At 36.7% G+C, this 17,501-nt stretch overlaps 1 protein-coding gene across 5 annotated transcripts in view; it reads left to right on the forward strand.

Moving 5' to 3' along the window:
- Positions 1-14,635, forward strand: part of arhgef9a (Cdc42 guanine nucleotide exchange factor (GEF) 9a) — a 52,911-nt gene extending 38,276 nt beyond the window's left edge. For 4 of the 5 annotated variants that reach the window (XM_055198834.2, XM_055198831.2, XM_055198830.2 and 1 more), the window contains 8 exons: positions 331-546; positions 3,929-4,108; positions 4,190-4,422; positions 4,572-4,701; positions 6,967-7,098; positions 10,154-10,397; positions 10,521-10,589; positions 12,747-14,635. In XM_055198834.2, the coding sequence (XP_055054809.1) occupies positions 331-546; positions 3,929-4,108; positions 4,190-4,422; positions 4,572-4,701; positions 6,967-7,098; positions 10,154-10,397; positions 10,521-10,589; positions 12,747-12,913 (1,371 nt within the window). In that variant the 3' untranslated portion in view covers positions 12,914-14,635. Of the gene's footprint in view, positions 1-330; positions 547-3,928; positions 4,109-4,189; positions 4,423-4,571; positions 4,702-6,966; positions 7,099-10,153; positions 10,398-10,520; positions 10,664-12,746 lie in introns of all 5 variants that reach the window. The other variant, XM_055198833.2, reaches the window with a different exon arrangement.
- The last annotated feature ends 2,866 nt before the right edge of the window (positions 14,636-17,501 follow it).

The raw sequence follows: 17,501 nt of genomic DNA on the forward strand, positions 1-17,501 counted from the left end.
CTGGATTATTTGTGTGTATCTTGCCAGCTATATAACAAGTCTAAACCCAGATTAATGTATGAAAACCATTTATTGAAGTGCAAAACCTCTCAAGTGGTAAAACGCAGTTCATATTGGGGCCACCAGAGGGCGCACTGTGACTCTTTATAGTTGAGAGCAATGTAGCCTTAACCTCAACTTTAATAACCTTTTATGAATGAAGTCAAGCTGTTAACTCGGTGTGCTCTGAGCCAAATGATCATTAGATGAGAGCACAATTATTGTGATTACTTGAATTGATAATAGCAGGGCTCGTGGATCAAATCATCTTTGTCCTAATCTGTGTTTTAGTTATGGGTAAATCAAGAGGAAAACAACGCGGTCGAGGCTGCCGAAAGCTCCAGCGAGGTGCAGAACGGCCACGCGGAGGCCAGTCCGAACCCCAGCACCGACTGCCTGTGTCTGGGCCAATCCACCCAGAACCGAGATCAGATGAGAGCCAATGTCATCAATGAGATCATGAGCACAGAACGGCATTACATCAAACACTTAAAGGACATCTGTGAGGTAACAAGCTCGCATGCACACGCACGCATATCTGAAGAAATATTTTTCCTGTAATAGCTCTGGAGACATCGGTTCTTAGTTATGGTTCATTTAACGGAATAGTTGGCCCAAAAATGAAATATTATTTCAAACTTGTTTGACTTCATTTCGTCTGTGGAACACACGAAGGGGAAATTCCAAAAACTGGATGCTGTTTTTCAAGCACATGTAATGAATAAGGCATGAAGATTTCAAGCTTCAAATGGAATAGAGAGATTCATATGAGTGAGAGCCATATGTCACTGTTTCAAGTGATGCAAGGCCAGTATGATAGCTTTGTGTGAGGAACAGACTGATCTCTGTTGGTAAAAGAAAGACAAAAATGTCCCATCACAAGTTTGATGAGGAATTTTTGAACCAATCCAGAGGAAGATGTTGTTGCTGTTTCATAGCTTAGGAGATTTGATGGATTTCTCACTTGTGGTTCATTTAAAGGAAAACACCACTGTTTTTCAATAGTTTACTATGTTCTTGCCTTAACTTAGACAAATTTAATACATATCTCTCTTTTTAAATGCGTGCACTTAATCTTTATACAGCGCGTCTTGAATGTGTTAGCATTTAGGCTAGCCCCATTAATTCCTTATAGGATCCAAACAGGGATGAATTTAAAAACCACCAAACACTTCCATGTTTTCCCTATTTAAAGACTGTTACATGAGTAGTTACACGAGTAAGTATGGTGACACAAAATAAAACGTGATAAAGCGATTTTTAAATGGATAAAAAATGAGAACTATATTGTATGGTGGAAGAGCACTTAGTTTGCAGCACTTCAACCTCAGCGCGCAGTAACATCATCACTTCTGACTACTCCCCCTCTCGCTCAAACTTCCTTCAATATTACCAAATAATTCAGTCGATAAGGAGGCTTAAGTATAACCAAAACAAAAATAGTGTCCTACAGGACTATGTTTGTGTTGCTCAAGAGACTTTTTTAAGGTTCAACAACCTTTACGAAATTTTGCCACTTTATGGTCCAGGGTGATTTGTAGTAAGAAACCTATTTCTTTGTTTATCTAATTAAAAAAATGCTTGATGCTTTCCCATCTTGAATGTTTGTACTTAACACTCTGTAGTAGAATATGTGTGCAGATGTTTAGTGCTTCTTTACGAAGTTACATCGCCATCTACCTGCCTGGCACATGTAATGCAGCATTTTTAGTCGTTTTTTGAATCCGTGTAAATGTGGATGTATTTGACAGCATTGTTGTGTGTATGTGAAATTGGTCAAAAATGCATAGGAAAAACGTTTCAGTTTTTTTATACATTAGGTCTCATTCACTCAGCAGCGTACGCACAAATTTGTGCGCGAGATGTGCGTACGGATGTTTTCACAAACAAATCGTAATTCAACAAAAATTTTCATATCAAAATGTCTCCTAAATGTACGCAAAAATTCAAGAAAACCTAAAACCACTCGTACGCATCAATTACGTATGCTATAATCAAATACAAGGCTGTTATAATGTTGATATATAAAAGTTACATGATTATATTTTATATTATAATATTTTCTGTATTATATATTATTATACATGATTTATATTATAATCATATACATTATATTACACATTACTATAGCCTACATATTTTTTCTACACATATAAAGATGCGCGTAATGACAAATCTTCACACTTTCCTTCCTCACTATTTAAATCTCTAAATGAAAGCGTCTGCTTAATACCTAATGTAAAATCATGTAAATGTAATGAGAAGTCCAAACGTCAATCACTTGATCTCCTGTCTGTTTTATTTTATTTCAGATGAGCGTCTCTGTCATATTAATTAAATGTCATACTTGTTAACGCATCCAATACCTATTTAATGTTACTCCGGTCGATGTACAGCACTGGTTTCCTTCCTCCAGCGACAGCAAAACCCCCCAAATAAAAAATGCAAAACAAAATGGAAAGCCCTTATATGGAGTTGGTTTGTCAGTGATGCCCTAGAAAAAATTTATGAGAAATATTTGAAGAGTTTGGTTCCAAAACGCAATAAACGCCCATTTTGAAAAAAATGAGTTACTGCCAGAATCAGTATTATATCAGGTCAGTATTATAAAGTAAATTCTTAATTTTATGCAAAATCCAATTTCCGCAGTGTTATTCTGTCATCTTTTCTCCCTTTTTTCCCAAAATGCAATAAACGCCACTCCCCCTTTTCTACAGAATGCCATAAATCCACTCCTCCACAGATTACAGCGCACCTCACGCAATGTAAACAAAGAATGGCGGTGCGCTGAGTACACGGAATCCTAGTTTTCCTCATCTACTTTTGTACTTCGTGATTACCAAACAAACAAAACAAAATAATACTTTAATAGCATTGATAAACCTGTGATGGTTTTCTGTGACGTGAAAGAAACGTAAGCCATCAACATGTAATAATTTACGCAGAGGAACTCGGGAGAACGGGTGCTTGTTTGGCCGGGCTGACAGCATCAAGTTACTGTCATGATAACACATTGACCCCCAGGGGATCTTATGAAAAACTTTCCATAATTTTACTCAAAGTCAACGAAAATCGAGCAGGACCAAAACATTTTACAGGCTGATCGCTTTGAAAAACGTTAAGCGAGGACGTCAGTATAACCGATGACTTCTTAATATCACAAAGTAAGTATTTTGATTAATGACAATAATGTTTATATTTTTAATTAGTGTGTACAACTAGTCAACTAAATGAATATAACATGGGCAAAGATGAAAGCACATTTATATAGGCGATTGATTCAATAGATTTATAGCATTTTTAATAAAAACTTGTCATGGAATTTATTGCATTTTGTGGAAAAAATAATCCGTTTTTATAATAAATCTTTGAAAATCAAGTTATGGATTTGAATTTTTTATGTTTTTATAACCTAAAGATGCTATGTGAAAGTTTGTAACAGAAAATAGTGGTTTTCATCTTGTCACTTTCTTGGTATAGAAAACACGTTTTTACCGAAATTTGTCAAAATGGATTTATTGCGTTTTGGAACCAAACTCTTCATTTGTTCTCAGATGAGATTTTATCTTTGCAAACGTGAGCACATGCTGTTATGTGATCTTTTGAAACTAGAAGAGGCTTGTGAGGTTACAAAGATCTTTAAGAGGCGAAAGACAAATGTTTCAATTTGCCCTCTATTTAATCTCACTCCTGTCAAAATATTTAAGAGATCTTATTTGTGATTTTTTTATTACATCAAATACAACTAATGTCCATCTAATCTAATAATTTGGATGAGATGGGTCCCTGGGAAGGCACATATAAACGTAATGGATTAGATGTATGGTGTCAAATATGACTTATAGTTCAACTCTATGTGTGTGTGTGTGTGTGTGTGTGTGTGTTTTAGGGGTATCTCCGTCAGTGTAAAAAAAGAAGAGACATGTTTAATGATGATCAGCTAAAGGTGATTTTCGGGAACATCGAAGACATTTACAGATTCCAGTTGAGCTTCGTCAGAGATCTAGAGAAACAGTTTAACACGGAGGAGCCTCATCTCAGCGAGATCGGACCCTGCTTCTTAGAACACGTTAGTACAAAAACGCACTTGTTCAGAAATTTCAACAAGCACCATCTCGTAGTCAACGTTTAACATTTTGTGTGTTTGCAGCAAGACGGATTCTGGATCTACTCGGAATACTGTAACAACCACATCGACGCCTGCATGGAGCTCACACGTCTCATGAGAGATGCACGATACCAGCACTTCTTTGAAGCGTGTCGATTGGTCCAGCAAATGATCGACATCGCCATCGATGGCTACCTGCTCACACCTGTCCAGAAAATCTGCAAATACCCTCTACAGTTGGCGGAGTTACTGAAGTACACAGTACAAGAACACAGGTACACACATGTAAATGCTCAGCTACACGACACACAGATACACAACACCAGATGTATCCGATAATAAGGCGTAGTTTCACAAATGACAAATTTTGTATAGCATGACATATCTGCTTTCCACTTATCCTTGTTTCCTCTGTCTCTTTTAGCGATTATCGGTATGTGGCCGCAGCTCTGGCTGTAATGAGAAATGTCACTCAGCAAATCAACGAACGTAAACGAAGACTTGAGAACATCGACAAAATCGCCCAGTGGCAGGCCTCCGTACTGGACTGGGAGGTATGCAATTGGTGTTTTAGAATAAAACAGACAAGAAAAAATTGAACGTCGGTTTAATAACAGATTACTATTAAGCAATATCACACCTGTAATTGAGCTGTTGTATTCAATTTAGAGATGCGAGTGGCACAGGTATTTACAGCAGTGCTGATATTAAAGTGACACTCCACTTTTTTTGAAAATATACTCATTTTCCAGCTCCCCTAGAATTAAATATTTGATTTTTCAAATATTATTTGAAATATTTATATATTTGGAATCCATTCAACTGATCTCCACTTTTAGCATAATCCATTGAATCTGATTAGACCATTAGCATCGCGGTCAAAAATAAGAAAAGAGTTTTCCATATTTTTCCTATTTAAAACTTTACTCTTCTGTAGTTACATCGTGTGCCAAGACCGAAGGAAAATTAAAACTTGCGATTTTCTAGTCAGATATGGCTAGGAACTATACTCTCATTCTGGCGTAATAATCAAGGACTTTGCTGCTGTAACATGGCTGCAGGAGGTGCATTGATATTACACAGCAATTGTGCTAAGCTATGCTAAAAGTAGTAGCGCCAGCCCCGGAGATCGGCTGAATGAGTTCCAAAACGGTAAAAATCAAATGTTTAACTCTAGGGGAGCTGGAAAATGAGCATATTTTAAAAAAGAGTGTCCCTTTAAGTATGGTATTTTCCCAAATATAAGATTTTTTTTTACAGAAATCCCTCTCATAGTAAACAATGTCGTGTTATATTCAAGCTCTATATACGATTACGTCAATAAAAAACACCAGTGTGGTAGGTTGCTCCAAATACACACAAACAAGTTCACCGGACTGAAGCAAACTGATAAACTACAGTCGTTTACAGTAAGGCAGACTACTTAAAAAATGTAAATATTAGTGAAATATTAACAGGCTGTGTTTTTAATAATAATGTGATATTATGTAATTATTAATAATGTGTTTTTCCACAATGACATGGACAACCTAGGCTAATTGTTATTAAATCTGGATGGACTGCAGGTTATATATGGTACTGCAGGGCTCAACGCAAAGAATTTTTTATACTGGCCCAGTCGGTTTTCACTTGCCCTGCCAAAATTTTCACTGGCCCCACTAAAAAAAAGATTTCAGTGTCTGTCACTTATTAAAAAATAATAATAATTAAAAAGTCAAATATAATTGTATACATATACAACAGACATGTTCCAACGAAAAAGGCCCCCGACTTTTCTGCTTTACCTGTAAACTGACGGCAAACTGTTTCTTTCATCGTGTTTTACCCAAGTAAATGTCAGCTTCCACGATGTGAAATAGTTATGTTTTCGGCCGGTGCCCCCACCATCTTAATGTCTCTTTTCTATACCAGATGACATAATAAGCAACACACGTTGTTGTTTACAACAACCAATAAGGTAGGAGAAACCTCATGAGATTGCTGAAAAGCAGTGGCGGCTCGTGACTGCTCATCCGAGGGGCGCAAATTCAAAATAAGTGTTTGGATAAGACATTTTTTCTTACATTTACTTAATACAAGAAAAATTCAGCAAAAAATGTCTTATTCCATTGGCAGTTTTTTTTTGCTTGTTTTAAGCACAAATTGGCTTAAATTTGATATGTTTTGTCTGAAAACGAAACTTATTTTCTAAGGTAATTTGCTCATCAAGAAAATACATCTTGATTTAAGAATTTTCAGATATTTCTACTGAAAACAAGACAAAAAATACTAAATAAGAAAAGGCATTTTTTGCAGTGTATTAGCTTGCATGAGTTAACAATGAACTCCAATTATATATAATTTATTAGTTAAAGGCGGGGTGCATGATTTTTGAAAAACACTTTGAAAAAGGGAGTCAGCTGAGTACCAAAACACACTTGTAGCCAATCAGCAGTAAGGGGCGTGTCTACTAACTGACATTGTTGTCTGGGTTGCGTATGTATGGGGTGGGTCTATCAATAGAAGGTCATATCAACATTGGCTTTCAGAGATCATGCACCCTGCCTTTAATGTTATTTGAAACATAAAAGTTAAATTGAAACATAAATTGAAATTTTCCGCACACTGAACTAACATGAACAATTGGTATTGGCATTAACTCTTTAACATAGATTAATAAATGCTGAAAACTATATTGTTCATTATTCATGTTAGCTAATGCATTAACTAATGTTAACAAATACAACCTTATAAGTGTTTCTTTTATACGATTTTGTTGTATGTGGTCTTAGATTTCAGTTATGATTAATGTGTTATCACCTGTGTTTGTGTTCGTGCAGGGTGAGGATATTCTGGACAGGAGCTCAGAGCTTGTGTACACTGGGGAGATGTCCTGGATATATCAACCATACGGGCGCAGCCAAAGCAGAATTTTCTTTCTGTTTGATCATCAGATGGTACTCTGCAAGAAGGTAAGAGAGAGAGAGAGAGAGACGGCAGGAGCAGTGCTGTAAGATACAACTGCTGGTAAAGTGATAAAGCAGGAGTGTTTTAAGTGGGACACATGGGAATAGAAATAAGTGATGTAAAGCCTCAAAGCAAAAAGAAAGGAGAGAGAGAGAGAGAGAGAGAGAGAGAGAGAGAGAGAGAGAGAGAGAGAGAGAGAGAGAGAGAGAGAGAGAGAGAGAGAGAGAGAGAGAGAGATTCATGTTGTGTAAGATTTAATTTGGAAGTACTGTATAACTTGGTTGTTTTTGTCTCTAAACATCCCTAACCTCATAGCATGTGACCCATTTTTGTCTTGGTTGCTAAATGTTTCATAACATTCTGTAATGAACATAATGTTGGAATCACATAACACAAATTAGCAGTGTTGTAGTCAAGTTTTTCTTATTCCAGTCTATGTCCAGAACAAGACCAAACGTTCTTTTTACACCACTGATAATATAGTTACTGTATGTATACTATATTGAATTTCTGTCTACAAGTCCCACATTGCACCTTTAAATCTTGGTCTTAACACAGACTCGAATAAGATGGACTTGACTACAACACTGCTAATTAGGCAAGGCAGGTTTATGTAGTTTATAGCACATTTTATACACAAAAGGTAATTCAGAGTGCTTTACATAGAAATGATTTACAGAAAAAATCAATATAGAGATACAGTAAAATTCAGAGATCTTTACCAGGGAATGATTTAAAATCACACTAAAAGCTAAAGACACATAAGTAAAAAAAAGAAAGAAAAATATATTAAAATATATATCAAAACAAATATAGGATACACAAATTAGGTAAAAAAACTAAAATTCTGTATTATTTTGTACAATATGTACAGTTTTGACACTGATTATCTTGCTTTTATTGATGCACATAAGATGTTCTAGAATAGCGTTTCAGATCTTGGTGGAAAACATTTTTCATCAGCTTGTGCAGTCCATGCCATATAGCGATAAATAGAAATATATGGTTCCAAAATGCAATAAACGCCATTTAAAAAAATTCGTTACCACCAAAAACAGTATTGTATCAGGTCATCTGTTGCTTGTTCACACACGAAAACATTAAGCTTCTCTCATGCTAACACATTGACCCCAGAGGATCTTATGAAAAATTTCCATTATTTTACGCAAAGTGAACGAAAATCGAGCAGGACCAAAACATTTTACAGCTGATCACTGTCAAAAAGGTTAAGTGACGACGTCCCAAGGATGATAACAGCAATGACAGTGTTCTTAATTTGACAAAGTAAGTGTTTGATTAATGCAATTTATGTTTGTTTATTTTTTTATCAGTGTATACCACTAGTCAACTAAATGAATATAACATGGCAAAGAGGAAAGCACATTTATATATTGATTCAATAAATTTATAGCATTTTGAAAAAAAAAACCACTTGTCATGGATTTATTGCATTTTGCGGAAAAAAAAAATTTGTTTTTATAATAAATCTTCGAAAATCAAATTATGAATTTGAATTTTTAATGTTAGTATGACCTAAAGATGCTATGTACAAGTTTGTAACGGAAAAAAGTGTTTTTTATCTTGTCACTTTCTTGGTATAGAAAACATATCTTTACCCAAATTAGTCAAAATGGATTAATTGCGTTTTGGAACCAAACTGTTCATTTATAGATATACACACATTGTGTTTATGTGTGTATCTTTTGATCACGACCATCCAGACTTTAACACGGTCTGAAATGCCTTTGATGTACAAAGAGGGTTAAAGAGGTCAGGGTGAGTTTGGGTTGGTGCAGCGATTGTCATTGTTTGTGATATAGTGAAGGTAGTGAAGGCACCGTAGCTTGTATCTGAGATTGTATTAAAAATCAATTAAAAGTGCAGTGTGTAATTTTTAGAAGGATCTCTTGACAGAAATGCAAAGTAATATATAAAACTATATTATCAGGTGTGGATAAAGACCTTTTTATAATGAACCATTATGTGTTTATTACATTAGAATGAGACGTTTTTATCTACATCCACCCTTATGTGGAAGTCGCCATTTTGAGGCTGTTTACACTTGGCATTAACATGTGTTTTCGTCGATCGGATCACAAGTGGACGACGTTAATGCCAGGTGTAAACGGTGTTCAAAACGTTTTGAGCTCGTCCACTTTCGACCACTTTCAACCACATCCAGAGGTGGTCGAAACCACTTTCGATCAGATCGCTTTGGAGTTGCGGAATGCACATGTGGTTGAATGCGTTTGAACAGCCACACGCGACCGCCTTCTCTCCGCCCATTTATCTAATCTGAGGTATTAAACACAAGTTTTACGTCTTCTTTGACATCTGGCGTGAACATTCGGTGAACAGCGCTATTTTTAGCCTTGATAAAACTAAGCGGCTGATCTCCGTAGTTTCGCTTTGAAAGCGTGAAAGTTACGCGATCCTATTTCATCAATTGCGCTGAAAATTCAAAGAAAGCTCTTACATACTCATGTGCAAAACACTGTGCAGCATGTTTACTTGCTAAACAAGCAGTGCACTCCGACATAATATTAGTTTGCGTCCATATAAACTCATAATTACTCCCGTTCGGGTTTGAATGACGGCAGAGAGACTCGCCCACCGTCTCACGGACCACCCCCTCATAGTATTCAGCACAGAAGCGGTCGAAAGTGGACAAAAGAGACGGATTTAAATACCAGGTGTAAACATAATGTGTCTCTCTCGTCCACTTGTGATCCGATCGATGAAAACACATCTTAATACCAAGTGTAAACAGCCCCATTGTGACGGCATGTTTCTACAGAAGCCCTTTTCGGACAAACTTTTTTACTAAGTTGTCTCCGACGATTACATGTTTTTCCGGTGGCGGCTAACGTAGCTTCTCTATGCGTTAAAAAAGCAAGGGGTCAGCAGTGGACTGAGCCGTTGGTTGCAATTTGCAGCCTCACCACCACTAGATGCTGCTAAAATGTACACACTGCACCTTTAATCTATATTAGTAGTAATTTGTCTGGATTATTTGTCAGGGCAGGGAGCATTTACTCACTATGTCTCTGCCTTCCACAGGATCTCATTCGACGTGATATTCTGTATTATAAAGGCCGGATTGAAATGGATCGGTATGAGGTCATCGACGCAATCGACGGTCGAGATGATGATTTTAACGTCAGCGTAAAGAACGCCTTCAAACTGGCCAACAAAGACACGGACGAAATACATCTGTTCCTGCCCAAAAAGCTGGAGGAGAAGATCCGCTGGCTTCGAGCGTTCCAGGAGGAAAGGAAAATGGTTCAGGAAGATGAGAAGATTGGTAAGAACTTTCATATTACAAACTCTTTTTTCATTACATGGTCATCAAGAAATAGCCAAATCTTGTTTTCCACTTCAGAATTTTTTTATTTTTTCAATTTTGTCTGTCAATTTATCACAATAGGTTTTGAAATCTCGGAGTATCAGAAGAGGCAAGCTGCTATGACCGTCAGAAGAGCGACCAAACAGAAAGGTGTGAGATCTTTTAAGCCTGTTGCTTTTCACCTGATATGATACAGCAGTGGATTCCAGTTGACGAAAAATTGGGTAACACTTTATTTCGATAGATTTGACTAACTTTTGACTAACCACATGGTGGTGGTTAAGATTACCCCATTCATATGAGTGCTGCAGAAAAGCGCCATATAAATGTAACAAATTATTATTAACTATAAGCATCTTTGCAACTTCATGTCAACTTATTCTACTAATTTTAACCCCTTTCCTAACCTTACTTATTTCAATCTACTAATACTGCAATGACAGTTAGTTAACATGTAGATGCAAAGTTAGGAAAATGTCTAAAGTGGACTATCAAAACAAAGTATAACCAGTAAGGGTAATAATAAAACAGATAGTTTTAAACTCACCCTGGTTGGATGATGTATTGTAAAGTGCCTAAAACACACCTATGTTCTCATATTCTACATTAATGCACCATGTTGCTACATGCTTGCCAACTAGAATAAAGCTTTTATACCCTACTTCCCGGACTATAAGCCGCACCGGAGTATAAGCCGCAAATAACATATATGAGTCACAGTAGACTATACGTCGCGTTTATTCCGAAAATTATTTCACAAAGTTCAAGCCGAAGAACCAACATTTAATCTGGAAAGGCAAGTTATTCAACTAAACAATAGCAGACAGAACAGCAGGCTGAATAGATGTCTGTTTGTTAAAGTAATATTATCAGTTATTTAAACGATAAACCATAGCATACAGAACTTACCTGGAAGGTTGAATAGGCTAAATTAACCAAACAAGCCAACTAGCGTGAAGTTCGCATACTCGTCATTCTACATTACTGAATCCATTGAATTACATAAATACAGGAGCAGCATATAGTGGACTCTCACGGCTGTAGACGAAAATGTTGTCTCTTGCCTCATAAATGTCAAAATGAATTCATACTGACTTACAAGGCGCACCTGACTATAAGACGCAGCACCAGCCAAGTCATGAAAAAAAACGCGGCTTATAAACCGAAAAATACGGTAGTTGTGAGATTTCAATTTAAATAGTTTTGTTTTTTATGTAAATGGTGCATTTAAAAGTCATTGCCTAAAGATGATACCGTCTTCCTTATAGGTTTTTCTAAAATGACACAAATCACAAAGAAATATATCAGCAACATTATGATACACTTAAACACAAATGATACACTTAAAAAAATTATTCATTCAATTTACTAACATTTTTTAAGGTAAGTGGTTGCAATCATATGAAGCCCATAAGGGGACATGGAGCAAAAATTAAATAAAGTTTAGTTTCACATGCGCACGTGAAACTATCGCGTGCTCACGTGAAACATTTGCGTGCTCACGTGAAAGTTTCATGTGCGCACGCAAAACTAAACTTAAAAAAAAATTATGCACATGAAGGTTTTGCGTGAGCACATGAAAGTTTCACGTGAGCCCATGAAAGTTGTGATTCATTCAATTTACTAAAATTTTTTAAGGTAAGTGATTGCAATCATACGAAGCCTCTAAGGGGACATGGATCAAAAATTAAATAAAGTTTAGTTTAGAAAACACAAGTTTCACATGCTCACGTGAAACTTTTGCGTGCTCACGTAAAACTTGTGTTTTCGAAAGTTTCACTTGTGCGCGCAATAGTTTCACGTGCGCACGCGAAACTAAACTTTTAAAAAAAATTATGCACATGAAAGTTTCACGTGAGCACATGAAAGTTTCACGTGAGCACACAAAACTAAACTTTAGATTTTTTTTGCTCCAATGTCACCTTGGGGGCTCATGACAATCAATTTATTTAAGCTGCATTTAAACAAACGTTTTTTGTGTTGTTTTTTTCTTCTTTTTTTGTTTAAATGTAGCTTAAATAAATTGATTGCGACCACTTACCTTAAAAAAATGAGTAAATTGAATGAATCAGTTTTTTCTGTATATTTGGTCGATAATAAACTTGACCATAACAATCTGAGTTTTGATTTAAATTACGTTTTGTCAATTTGGCAGGCGTTTTTATCCAGTGCTTACATATTTTATCAGCATGAGATCAAACCCATGACCTTTTGCACTGCTGTACCAATTGAGCTACATGAACACATGTTGTAAAAGTGTTAATTCACAAGCATCGCTCTTGTGTGTTTTTGTCTTCTGAGGTGCAGGTCGGTCAGTACCTCCAGCATACCCCCCTCCTGTGGACCCCATGAACCCCGGGCAGTTCCTCCTCCCTGACGGCTACGGACAGGCCGACGGATACGAATACGAGCCCAAACGCAGCACATCTCCCTTTTGGCAGAACTTCAGTCGGTTAGCTCCCTTTAAAAAATAGACCACACATCCACCAGGGGTTAAAGACACCAGCCTCTGTATATCTGAAAAAGCACTATTCTACTTAAGTTATATCTACGGACGTTAGGAGGACCGACACGACACAAACTACCGGAGAGAGGATGGACCTCGCTTTCCTCGGGGTTTACCAGTTGTATTTGGGGTTCAAAGGACATCTTGCTGGGCTGGTTGCACTGAATTCTGCACACTGTATACTGTAATTCACTAAAAATAAAACACACACACGCGGAAAACCCGATATTTTATTCCTCAGCACTCTTCTTATAGAGAGGTTTTAAATGATAAAATAAGGATAATCTTCTGTTGTTTCTTCTTCTGTACACACAAATCGACGGAAAGAGAATTTTCACCTTTCAAAGCACTACAACACCGTAACGACTCTGCTCTCTCTCTTGCGCCGCCCTGGTGTTCCTCCGTGCACTGTGACTATTCAGGGCATTCTGTCTCACCCAATCTCTCTTTTCTCTCATGCTCCATGTGATTTTCCTACATTTCAAGCCTGGGCAAACCCTCGAGTCGTCATTTTCCTGGATGATTTCTCTTGCTGCATTCTTGAGTTTTGCATGTAATTCTGCACAGGTCATCATTACAGGTATTTTTATTTGTGTTACTCTATCTGTACGGGTCAAAGTGTATCACGGTCTGCAAAGTCTTTACAAATACAAGTTGCTCACGCTGATCGCGGTCTACTGGAAATATGGAGATTTTAACACAACAACTTACAATCCGTTTTAATCAATCAACCTTAAAGTCATTCGGTCCCCAAGAGCTTTAACGTCTTTGGAGACACCTTGGAAAGAGAACGGTCGATTGGATCGTGGACCACTGTAGCCTGTTGCGGACCACTGAGCCCTTGTTAATCTTTCCGTCACCACCGCTTTCTCGCACTGACATCAGGAGTACAGTCTGAGAACCTGATCAGACTGGTACTACTTTTTACATTTACATGACTGGTACTACATTTTATTTCTGGCAATGTGAAAACAAGCCCTGTCTTTTCCGGATATCTGCTGTTTGGACGAGGAACGATCCATTGAACAGGATGACTGTAATCCCGCCGATCAACCTCTTAGTGATGTGCCAATCTCTAATGTGCCAAAATAGTCTGGTTGCCAAATTGTCCTCTAACAGGTACACTGGCATGTGCTAATGCCAACCCCATGAGCTGGTACCCCGCCATGTGACTTCTCAGGCGAAAATTAAATCAGCAAATTTGGTTATCGCTGCTAAGATTAGCATGACATAACGTTTATTTTTTTTTGTTTGGTTTATATATATATATATATATATATATATATATATAGTATTTATTTAAGGGACTTTATTTAAGGGACTTTGTGCAAAATTTAATTTATGGTATATTCCGGTTTTGTCTGATTCAAGATAGTATTTAGTCCAATCACAATATTTAAAGTATTGCTATAAAACATTATTTATTCTATTAAAGTGTGATATTTTTTCCATCTTGATCCTCTTTATATATTTTAGAGTTTCTGCTGAGATGTTAAAGACCCTTTAGGGCAAGAAAAAAAATGTAAGAGGACCGTATGGAAGAAATATGTCACACGTGTGTACTAAGTGCCACATGAAACTATTATTATGTTACAAAGGAAAATATCAGTTTAATATTTTTGATTCGGTGATCTGATTAAAATAAGAACATTATATCATTATTTCATAATAAACTTCATTATGGATACAACAGAGTTGTACTGAATATATGCTTTCTCGGATCGTATTGCTGCTGTCTATTTGCAGAATGAATGGGATATCATGCCGGTATTATGTATGAATATATTTAGGGGATACTTTAACTGAATCATTTACAATAAAAATGTCTAACTAAAGTTTGATTGCAGTAATGTTCACATTAAGGAGAGCATAAAAACCTGAATTGCCAATGAAACGGGTTGTAGATCATATGGCTTGTTGAGGCATGGTATGCTGTCTAAGCCATAAGACCTACAATTTTCACCTGTTAGGTGATAAATTAGGAACATTGTCTTGAATTAAAGGAGAGACCTTTGATACTGTTAATCGACTGTCCCTTAAGGGTGCCAAAGAATGCATTGATATAGGGGTGGTTTCCCGGACAGGGATTAGACTAGTCATAGACTAAAATAAATGTAAGAGCTGTCCATACTGAAAACACCTTGCACTGACATATCTTACACCGGTACCCTTTGTTTAGCCTTAAAACGCACACAGGTAATGTTTTTAGTAAGGCATGTTTGTTAAAACTAGTTTTATTTCCTAATTAAACTAAGGCCTAGTCCTGGTTTATGCTAATCCCTGTCCGGGACCCCACCCTACAATATTTTAAAAATAATCTACATAGAAGGTTTGTGGCTTTATTAAGTGCAAAAATTTACCGTATTTGAAAGAGTCATGAATAATAATGTTGAGCTCTGCTCTGATTGGCTGTTTCTCAGAGCAGTTCAGTTCAGTAGCTCTGTGTGTGCGTAAACAGACCTTGTGTTTTGAGACTCAGCATCAGACGAAAATACGGAATTTGAGGAATAATGAATTTTTTGGAGATTCTTAAAGGTGCAGTGTGTACATTTTAGCGGCATCTAGTGGTGAGATTGCGAATTGCAACCAACGGCTTAGTCCACTGCTCACCCCTCGCTTTTGAAACGCATAGAGAAGCTACGGTAGCCGCCACAGAACAAACATGTCATCGTAGGAGACAACTTAGTAAAAAAATTTGTCCATTAAGGGCTTCTGTAGAAAAATGTCGGTATAAAAATGGCGACTTCCATATAAGGGGACCCTCGTGTATGTAGATAAGAAGGTCTCGTTCTTTATACATCCCTGATAATATAGTTTTGTATATTATTTTGCATTTCTGTCAAGAGATCCTTCTAAAAATTACACACTGCACCTTTAATGGACGTTTCTGAGTGGTAAGTTTGTGGTTTTTTTCAGTATGGACCTGCAAAACTTAACTGTAATGTCAATAGTAGAACTAACTAAGGCAGCCTAACCGCAGGCATATAGCTAGGGTGACCATAGATGCCATTCTTTCGGACGCGTCCTGGGCAGGATTTCGGGTGCGTCTTCCGGAAGTCATATTTGTCGACCGCATACGTCATAGAGGATTATTATCGTTATTACAGAAAAGCAACCGTTAAACCATTTTAAAGTAAGAATTAAACTACGATTGTATGTCTTATGTTTTTAACTGAATGCGTATGTGGTCAACAAATAAAAAAAAACTTCCGGAAGACGCACCGAAATCCTGGCCAGGTGTCCGGGAAGAATGGCACGTATGGTCACCCTAATATAGCATTAACTAGCATGTAGTGCTAACTTAGCAGTCACATCTTTGTTTTTAGCATTGTAACAACATTGTACTTTAAGGGGACATTTCACAAACTTTTTAAAGATGTAAACTAAATCTTTGGTGTCTCCAGAGTACATATGTGAAGTTTAAGCTCAAAATACATATAGATAATTTATTATAGAATGTTTAAAGGTGCAGTGTGTAAATTTTTGTGGCATCTAGTGGTGAGTTTGCGAATTGCAACCAACGAATCAGTCCACGGCTTACCACTTGCTTTAAAAAAAAAATAGAGACGTAACTGTAACCATCACATGACACATATGTCATCATCGGAGACACATGGTTAACAAAGTTTGTCTGTTAAGGGCTTCTGTAGAAGAAAGAAGTAAGGGGACCCTCGGTGTATGTAGATAAAACGTTTCATTCTAAGGTAATAAAAACAATTCAGTTCATTATGTAAGGTCTTTATACACCACTGATAATATATTTATGTATATTACATTGCAATTCTGTCAAGAGATCCTTTTAAAAGTTACACACTGCACCTTTAAAATTGCCACTTTGTAGGTGTGAGCAAAAATGTGCCATTTTGGGTGTGTCCTTTAAAATGCAAATGAGCTGATGAAATGCAAACACAGATCACAATGCTGGTGGTTTGTTGAAATTGAAACTCAATTGTGATGTCAATTATTTTTTTCTCTGTCTTTGCACTAAATGGCAGTGCCGTGGTTGGAGTGTAGATCAAGGGGTGGTATTATTATAATAAGATCCCCTTATCACATCATCATGTTTACCAAAACTATGTTACTGGGTTGATCTTTTTCACATTTTTTAGGTTGATAGAAGCACTGTGTTTTCAACTATAACACTTAAACATGGAAAACGTCAAATTTTCATGCTATGGCCCCTTTAATTTAATGTTGGTAATTTAATGTTGGTTTAATGCTGAGATTGGCCTATTTCCAGCGTTTTTTTTTTTTTTTTTTTTGCATGCATGAGGTTTACATAAGAAGGAGGAAACAATCATATACAGAACTCTTAGTATTCATCTATGCTTAGGTACATACAGTTTTACATTCTACAACATCTTTATCAACTTTTTGTGAATAAATACCTTAGGAACTATCCAGGACAATCTTCTGTTGTAGTGGTGAGTTTTGGATGATCAGGCACCTTCCACATTTTCTTCAGAAAATGTTATGCTTCTTGAGAAAATGTGCAATCATCAAATACAGTCATACATGCATCACTCAATGCAATGAACAGATAAAAGAAGAGTCTG

Source organism: Misgurnus anguillicaudatus, chromosome 22, assembly GCF_027580225.2.
Source record: "Misgurnus anguillicaudatus chromosome 22, ASM2758022v2, whole genome shotgun sequence".
In the NCBI taxonomy this organism is placed as follows: Eukaryota; Metazoa; Chordata; class Actinopteri; order Cypriniformes; family Cobitidae; genus Misgurnus; species Misgurnus anguillicaudatus.